The sequence below is a fragment of the Babylonia areolata genome, chromosome 7 (assembly GCF_041734735.1).
Source record: "Babylonia areolata isolate BAREFJ2019XMU chromosome 7, ASM4173473v1, whole genome shotgun sequence".
In the NCBI taxonomy this organism is placed as follows: domain Eukaryota; kingdom Metazoa; phylum Mollusca; class Gastropoda; order Neogastropoda; family Buccinidae; genus Babylonia; species Babylonia areolata.
The window spans coordinates 13150481-13160480 of NC_134882.1; the positions used below are offsets into that span (position 1 = coordinate 13150481).

Consider the following 10000-nt stretch of genomic DNA (forward strand, 5'->3'; position numbering starts at 1 on the left):
ATCTTGATCGTTCGAGCTTCGCGAGAGATCACCAGCTGATTCTCCCCTCCCTTGCCTTTTCTTTATATCTTGAGCATACGAGCTATACGCTTTGAAATTATACGTTAAAAGAATCAACAACACAAAAGACCCTCCTCCCCAAAACGCAAAATATATAATTAAATAAACAAACAACTAAATTAATCTTCTTCTTCTTCTTCTTCTTGGGCTGCAACTCCCACCTTCACTCGTATGTACACGAGTGATTTAAAAAAATTTTTTTTATACATGTATGACAGTTTTTGCCCCATGTAGACAGCCATACTCCGTTTTCGGGGGTGTGCATGCAGGGTATGTTCTTGTTTCCATAACCTACTGAAAGCTGACATGGATCACAAGATCTTTAACCTGCGTATTATTTTGATCTTCTGCTTGTGAATACACACGAAGGGGGTTCAGGCACAAGGTGGTGGTCTGCACATAATTATGCTGACCTGGGAGATAGGCAAAAAAATCTCCACCCTTTACCCACCAAGCGCCGTTACCCAGATTCGAACCCGGGACCCTCAGATTGAAAGTCCAATGTTTTAACAACTAAATAAAATAAAAAAATTAAAAAAAGAGAGAGAGAAAAGAAAAAAAAAAGATGAAATACAAAATAGATGAAAATGATTTTCTTTTTTTTAAGTGAAGACTTGAAGTATACAACAGAGAGAGGAAGGATGACGAAAGATGTATTGGGGCGTAGAGTCCGCCGATAAAAGAGAGAGAGAGAGAGAGAGAGAGAGACAGAGAGACAGAGAGACAGAGAGACAGAGAGAGAGAGTGTGTGTGTTTTCAGTTTCAGTTTCAGTAGCTCAAGGAGGCGTCACTGCGTTCGGACAAATCCATATACGCTACACCACATCTGCCAAGCAGATGCCTGACCAGCGGCGTAGCCCAACGCGCTTAGTCAGGCCTTGAGAAAAAAAAAAAAAAAAGATTGATAAATAAAATAAGCGTACATAAATAAGTAAATAAATACATAAATAGATAAATAAATAAATAAATAATTATAATATGGAAAAAAAAAGAAAAAAAAAGAGAGACGGAGAGACGCGGGGGACACGGACAGAGCACAAGGTAGCAATTTTACACTGACAGCCACGCTTAATTGGCAGCCAGTGCAGTGGTGCAGCTCCCGGGGCACCATGGCATGACGCCGCCACCGCCTTGTTCCTCTCTCTCTCTCCACCCCGATTATTCCACGCTGGGAGGACGTACTGCACTTCCCTGAACCCTCCTCCAAAGCCCGGCAGCCCCCCCGTTCAAAGGCTATGCCTGTCAAAGTCATGTCTAATGGCAATCATGTGGGCGAAAATTACTATCGCACTCACATGTCTAATGTGTGTGTGTGTGTGTGTGTGTGTGTATGTAGGCACCGTGTTCTAAAAAGACGTAAGAGGTGTGCGTGTGCGTGTGTGTGTGTGTGTGTGTGTGTGTGTGTGTGTGTTGGGGGTGGGTGGGTTGTCGCATTGCCCGTCTAAGCGCCTAGTAAGTATGAATTTGAATTGGGAGCGGATGTGGCCTGATAATGAAGGGTGTGTGTGTGTGTGTGTGAGTGAGTGAGTGAGTGAGTGAGTGTGAGTGTGTGTGTGTGTGTGTGTGTGTGTGTGTGTGTGTGTGACGTTACGCTTGAAGATGCTGGGCGGAGCTGTGAACATTATCTGTTCCATCTGTTCCATCATCATCATCATCATCATCACCATCCCACTGCTTCAATCTCCGTAACTGAGAACAATTCATTCATTCATTCAACTGGCTTTCAGTCCAGCCGACCATGAAGGCCATATCAGGGCTTTAATTTAACCTAACCACCCCTCTTGCATTTACATAATATTTCAAAAAGAAGCTTCCCAGTTTTCAACTGTAGCCAGACTGAACGCAAGTGGTGGGGGGTGGAGGGTGGGGTGGGGTGGGGAGTTAACAGGTTCAAAAGCAGAACACACACACACACACACACAAATAAATCAAACGCCAACATCAAAATTAAGAACAAAATTATGTTCCATATAACTGGTCACCCGCGCAAACAAATTCTGTCCACTGCGATATATATGTATGTTTACATCAAGTTTATGTCTATGGTTCTGTCACGGCCAAGTACGAATGAGATCAGGCGAAACAAATATTGATTTCTTTTCAAAGACACACAAAGGATGCCCACACGCATCGTTTCAGTAAAAACACATACCCATGCTGGCCCCACGCCTTCTAGCAATCCCACGCTTTCTCGCAATGTGCGTGGGTTTGCGAGGAAACCAGAGCTAACCGGTTACCCAAGACGAACCTGTTACGCATTCAGCTATAACGGGATGCGAATGCAACTCCGAATGTCTGACAAAACCGTCGACTGCTGAACAAGTTGATAATCCGGCGTCACCCGCAGTGTGCGTGGTGTGATCTTACCTAACATTACGACTGGTTTCAGACCGATTGTTATGAGAAAGGCGCTTCTGAAACTCTCTGTGCAATCCGTTCCAGAATCGTTGCAATGAAAAAAAAAACACCTTCCAACAGACAGGTCTCACTCTGGTCTAAAACCTTCCATCTGACATCGGTCTAAGACCTTCCAATAGCACGTCTGACACTGGTCTAAAACCTTACAACGATTTGACAATGGTTAAAATCCTTCCACCAGCCTGACACTGGTCTAAAACCTTACAACGATTTGACAATCCTTCCACCAGCCTGACACTGGTCTAAAACCTTACAACGATATGACAATCCTCCCACCAGCCTGACACTGGTCTAAAACCTTACAACGATTTGACAATGGTTAAAATCCTTCCACCAGCCTGACACTGGTCTAAAACCTTACAACGATTTGACAATCCTCCCACCAGCCTGACACTGGTCTAAAACCTTACAACGATTTGACAATGGTTAAAATCTTTCCACCAGCCTGACACTGGTCTAAAACCTTACAACGATTTGACAATCCTCCCACCAGCCTGACACTGGTCTAAAACCTTACAACGATTTGACAGTGGTTAAAATCCTTCCAAAGGTCTGACACTGGTCTAAAACCTTACAACACTTTTACATTGGGTAAAATCCTTCCAAAAGTCTGACACTGGTCTAAAACCTTACAACGATTTGACAGTGGTCAAAATCCTTCCACCAGCCTGACACTGGTCTAAAACCTTGCAACGATTTGACAGTGGTCAAAATCCTTCCACCAGCCTGACACTGGTCTAAAACCTTGCAACGATTTGACAGTGGTTAAAATCCTTCCACCAGCCTGACACTGGTCTAAAACCTTACAACACTTTGACAATGGTTAAAATCCATGACACTGGTCTAAAACCTTACGATTTGACAGTGGTTAAAATCCTTCCAACAGCCTGAAACTGGTCTAAAACCTTACAACACTTTGACAATGGTTAAAATCCTTGACACTGGTCTAAAAACCTTACACAACACTTTGACAGTGGCTAAAATCCTTCCAACAGCCTGACACTGGTCTAAAACCTTACAACACTTTGACAGTGGCTAAAATCCTTCCAACAGCCTGACACTGGTCTAAAACCTTACAACACTTTGACAGTGGTTAAAATCCTTCCAACAGCCTGACACTGGTCTAAAAACCTTACACAACACTTTGACAGTGGCTAAAATCCTTCCAACAGCCTGACACTGGTCTAAAACCTTACAACACTTTGACAGTGGTTAAAATCCTTCCACCAGCCTGACACTGGTCTAAAACCTTACAACACTTTGACAGTGGTTAAAATCTTTCCACCAGCCTGACACTGGTCTAAAACCTTACAACGATTTGACAATCCTCCCACCAGCCTGACACTGGTCTAAAACCTTACAACGATTTGACAGAGGTCAAAATCCTTCCAACAGTCTGACACTGGTCTAAAACATTGTATTGGAGAAGTCTGACACTGGTCTAAAACCTTTCAACACTTTGACAGTGGTCAAAATCCTTCCAACAATCTGACACTGGTCTAAAACATTGTATTGGAGAAGTCTGACACTGGTCTAAAACCTTTCAACACTTTGACAGTGGTCAAAATCCTTCCAACAATCTGACACAGGTCTAAAACCTTACATCGGACAAGCCTGACACCAATCAAACATCCCAACAGACACGCCTCTCGCAGACACCCCCCCCCCCCCCACACACACACACACCTTTTTTTTCTCTTCTTCTTCTTCCCTTTCTTTCCCCCACGACACGTCACGTTCCCCTCCATGTCTTTTCTTACCATCTACACCACCACCCACCCACTTTTGCCCACCCTCCCATCCATAAACACTCCCACTTCTGCTTTCTCTCACAAACACACCCACCCACACACACCCCTACCCCCGCCCCCCCCAACACACACACACACACACATACAAGCACACCCACACACACCCCCCTTACCCCCCCCACCCCACACACACACAAAATACACACACACACATACACACCCCTACCCACCCACCCCTGCCCACACACACACACACACACACACACATCTTTTTCCACGCTGTGTCTGCAACAAAACCCTGCAGTTTCGGCTGCTACTAGACACGTAGTCCTTGCTGCACACAATGCAGCTGAAAGCTCTTCCTTGTCTGACAACAGGTGGCATGTTTGTCACGTTATCCCCTTCCCCCCCCCTCACCCCTCACCCGCCCCTCCACCCCCCCTGCCGCCCCCATCCCCCTTTTTGTAATACATATTTTAATCACTCCAAAACAGTGAACGGGCACCATGCTTCCTACATCAAAATCCGGTTGAGGTAAATTTTGAAACCTGCTCAAAAACCAGTCTGCGTGTGTGTGTGTGTGTGTGTGTGTGTGTGATCACGGTGATCACGATCTCAGCAAACTGACTCGGAGGAATCACACGAAAAGCGACGGGGGAAAAAAAAAAAACAAAACAAAAAAAAAAACCGAGCTAACGACACAGAAAGCTTTATCACAAGACGACCGGAACACAGACCTGAGGTGCCGTCACAGTCCAGGTAAACTGGGAACAGAACAAACGGGGGAGTCGAGTGTTCACAGACACAGGCACACACACAGACAGGGGTTTGATGTGACACACTCGGGACGACGTGTGGTCTGGAACGGTGTCATTCCTGTTCCAGATTCACCTACCAATAAAATGGTGTTGCCGATTCGCCCATTTTCAGTTCGCGTGATTATGTAGTCAGTTGTTGTTGTTTTTGTTGTTATTGTTGTTGTTGTTGTTGTTGTTGTTGTTGTGTGCGAGTGTGTGTATGTATGTGTGTTTGTAAATGTGTACGGGCTCGCACGTGTGTGTATAATGTGTGTGTGTGTGTGTGTGTGTGTGTGTGTGTTTGCGTGTGTGTACGTGTGCATGCGCTTGCGCGTGTGTGTATGAGAGAGAAAAGAGAGAGAGAGAGTGTGTGTGTGTGTGTGTGTGTGTGTTGGATAAAGTAAGAGACAGAGATACAGAGAGAGAGAGATAACAAGATGAGAGAGACAGACACAGACAAAGAGAAAGACTGAGAGACAGAGACAGAAAAGACAAGACAGACAAACAGATGCTGAACAGGCGAAACGGGAACAAAGAGTCAAACTACCAAGAGGGTGGCGGCACCATCAAAGAGTAGGCGAAACAGGAATAGGCGAATCGGACCTGCTCCGCCAGGAACTCATCACAGCGAAGGACTAGGCAACAGAGAACAAAAACAAACAAACAAACAAAACAAATAAACATACAAAATCAAAGTGTACTTACACTGTTTCTTTTGGACTTCTTGCTGGCTTTGAGCGGCTTCTCGATGACTCTGAAACAAACACCAACACACCTCTGGTAAATGGAATGCAAAGGACCCAGTATCACACCTCAGGTAAAACAGGAAGTATAGGACACATGCAGTGTCAAACGACGGGTAAATGACTTGTGACGTACAGGGCACAGCATCACACTGCAGGTATTGGACACAGAATCACACTACAGGTAAACGGAAAGTATAGGACACAGTATCACACTACAGGCACTGGACACAGAATCACACTACAAGTATTGGACACAGAATCACATTACAGGTAAACGGAAAGTATACGACACAGTATCAAACTACAGGGACTGGACACAGAATCACATTACAGGTAAACGGAAAGTATAGGACACAGTATCAAACTACAGGCATTGGACACAGAATCACACTACAGGTAAACGGAAAGTATAGGACACAGTATCAAACTACAGGTATTGGACACAGAATCACACTACAGGTAAACGGAAAGTATAGGACACAGTATCACACTACAGGCATTGGACACAGAATCACATTACAGGTAAACGGAAAGTATAGGACACAGTATCAAACTACAGGCATTGGACACAGAATCACATTACAGGTAAACGGAAAGTATAGGACACAGTATCAAACTACAGGCACTGAATACAAAATCACACTACAAATATTGGACACAGAATAACTTTACAGGTAAACGGAAAGTATAGGACACAGTATCAAACTACAGGCATTGGATACAGAATCACATTACAGGTAAACGGAAAGTATAGGACACAGTATCACACTACAGGCATTGGACACAGAATCACACTACAGGTAAACAGAAAGTACAGGACACAGTATCAAACTACAGGCATTGGATACAGAATCACATTACAGGTAAACGGAAAGTATAGGACACAGTATCAAACTACAGGCATTGGACACAGAATCACATTACAGGTAAACGGAAAGTATAGGACACAGTATCAAACTACAGGCATTGGATACAGAATCACACTACAAGTATTGGACACAGAATCACATTACAGATAAACTGAAAGTATAGGACACAGAGGCATTGGATACAGAATCACACTACAAGTACTGGACATAGAATCACATTACAGGTAAATGGAAAGTATAGGGCACAGTATCACACAACAGGTAAACGGGATGTATAAGGCACAGTATCACACTACAGATAAATGGGATGTAAGGTAACATAAGACAAGATAACATAAGAATAACGTATCAACTCATTAGGAGAAATTACACCAGATGCGGCAAAACAAACGTGAACAAGTACTCAACAGAAAAAAACATTAAACATTGACTTAATTAAAACAAGTGTATAGGACATAGTATCATACTACAGGTAACTGGGATGTACAGGACACATTATCTCACTGCAGGTAAACGGGATGTGTAGGACACATGTATCACACTACAGGTAAACGGGATGTACAGGGTAGTCTTGCCTCTTAATTTCAGAGTCATAGTCCTTCACAGAAGACTAAGCTTGCAAACGACTTCCCGTTTTGCAGTGGAGAAACCATTGGTCATACAGCTCTTATTTCGCGGTTGGCCCAACAGTAAGCTGATGTCAGTCTTGTTATATCAGCCGAGCGTTGGGTCTGAGCAATGGACTGGTCACCAGTTAATTAGGTAAGGCACGAACTGGGCGGCTCAAAGACTCGGTCGTAATTCTGAAGAGGCGACCCCTCTTTCAGGACACAAATGTAATGCTGTCTCCCGCCGTTATACACACAACGGATAGGTCTTCTTTACACAGGACGGACACACACAAACACACACACACACACACACACACATGCATACACACACGCACGCACGCACGCACACGCACACACACAAACACATAACAGCCAAGAGCTGGGCTGGCCATAACAGCTATCAACCCCCAAGTGTCGTAAACAGTGACAAGCACAAAGGAAAGATGACGTCACTGCTGTCAGCCTATCCTGGCCTGTCATGTAAATGTGAACATTTTGTGTGTGTGTGTGTGTGTGTGTGTGTGTGTGTGTGTGTTTGGGGGATAGGGCGATGTGATCATGATTTATTAATCGGGACATGACATCATCATCATCATCATCATCATCACCATTCTCCTCCTCCACCACCCTCACCTTTTGTTTGCAGTTCACGACACATGGGAGTGGGGGGGCGTGGCAAGGATGGTAAGAAAAACGGTAAAACTCAGCTCTCTATAATTTATGATTATAATTTTGTTCCTCTCCATTCCTCTCCCTTCCTTCTTCTTCGTTCGTGGGCTGCAACCCCCACGTTCACTCGTATGCACACGAGTGGGCTTTTACGTGTATGACCGTTTTTACCCCGCCATGTAGGCAGCCATACTCCGTTTTCGGGGGTGTGCATGCTGGGTATGTTCTTGTTTCCATAACCCACCGAACGCTGACATGGATTACAGGATCTTTAACGTGCGTATTTGATCTTCTGCTTGCATATACACACTAGCAGGTCTTCACATCTTCTATTGCGCCCGTCCCTCTCCCTTCCCTTCGCTGTCTGTCTGTCTGTCTGTCTGCCTCTTATTCTTTTTCTCCCAATTTATGTGGTTGTCCCTATGCATCCACCCTCTCTCCCTGTCTCTTTTCCCATCCACTATTCACTAAGTCTTTATATTAGAGGATCTGAAAAATGGGTTAGCTGATGGGGCATTCATTCTCACTTAGCGTCGGTGATGTGTGAGATGCCAGCTGTCTTTGGCGTTTATGTGTATTAGCTTATAATTATATGTGTGTGCATGTATGTGTGTATATGCGTATTGCTGTGTAATTGTTAACTCCTGTGGCAAATCCTAGGTTTGGGTGTATGAATGAGAGTGCACACTTGAGCCGATTTCGCTTCCAATGATGGTTTTTCTATTTTTCAGGTCCTATGGGACAGATTGGAGCGTGCTTACAACCCTATTAAAACCGATGCGGTTGGCTGGACTTTAAGAAGCATCCATGTTAATGATAATGAAAATTCTTTGTTAAAGCCTTTGCTGAACCCTTGTATACCCCCAGCCTCTTCCCCCACCCAACCCCATCATCTTCCCCTCTCCCCGTCTTTCCCTTGCCCCCTTTCCTCCCCTCGTCCTGTTTTGAATTGTGGCCCATGGCCGATGTTCAATAAAACAATTTCGTTCGTTCGTTCGTCCGTTCGTTCGTTTTTTTCCCCATCCAACTCTGAGTGGGGGTGACTGGGTGGGTGGGTGGGTGTGGGGGAGTGGGGGTATGTTTATGCATATGGATAACTTAGTATTCGTTTGTGTGTGTGTGCCATGTCTGTTTCAGTAGTTACATTCGACCTCCCTCATTAAAGAAAATTCAACTCTCTCTCTCTCTCTCTCTTTCCCTGTTTCCCCTCTCTCTGTCTCTTTCCGTCTCTTTCTCTCTTTAGAGTCAGGTCCTGGTACAGTTTATCTCCCTCATCACCCCCTTGCTTCAAGTGTGCAATACACTCAGCAAGACAGTCATACCTATATTATGTGTGTCACTGGTGTCCACGGTTACTGCTGCACAGCGGGGGGTGACTGTTTCTCGCACAGGGATACCATTAGACAGTGATACACGAAAAAAAAAACGAAAAAAAAACACAAAAAAACCCATGAAGTACGAGAGTGTCCACAAAGAGTAGAAGAGGAGGCGGGAAAGAAGAGAGAGACAGAGACAGACATAGAGAGAGATACAGAGAGAGACGGACAGACCGAAAGAGAGACAGACAGACACAAAGGGAGAGACGGAAAGAGACACACAGAGTGCGACAGAGAGACAGACAGAGCGAGACAGAGACAGGGATAGAGACTGAGACAGAAAGACAGACGGACAGACATAGACAGGACATAATTATGGAGAGACAGACAGACAGACAGACAGACAGGGAATGTTTTAAACGCCTTCAGGCAACAGACGTTACAACTGCATTGGGGTTTGGTTGGGATGGGGCCGGAGCAGTGGTTACAGCAGCATTCACTATACGCTTCAATGAACAAGAGAGAGGAGGTGTGGGGGGCCCGGGGGGTGGGGGGGGGGGGGCGGAGAAGCGGGGAGGGGGAGAGAAGGGGGAGCCACCGTGGTGAAGCGGTTAGCATCGCGGACTGACCACTTGGAGGACGCGAGTTCAGGTCCCAGCAGAGGCGTTGGGTTTTTTTTCGTTCTTGTTGTTGTTGTTGTTGTTGTTTTGTTGGGTTTTTTTTTCCGGCCCGCGACCGGCTCCTTCTTTTCCAGACAGTGGAG

General features: G+C 45.1%; 1 protein-coding gene across 1 annotated transcript in view; it reads right to left on the reverse strand.

Moving 5' to 3' along the window:
- The window catches only part of LOC143284156 (uncharacterized), a 193882-nt gene that overhangs the window by 132260 nt on the left and 51622 nt on the right, over positions 1-10000 (reverse strand). Inside the window, exon 3 of the mRNA XM_076590814.1 lies at positions 5732-5780. Within this exon, the coding sequence (XP_076446929.1) occupies positions 5732-5780 (49 nt within the window). The remainder of the gene's footprint in view (positions 1-5731; positions 5781-10000) is intronic.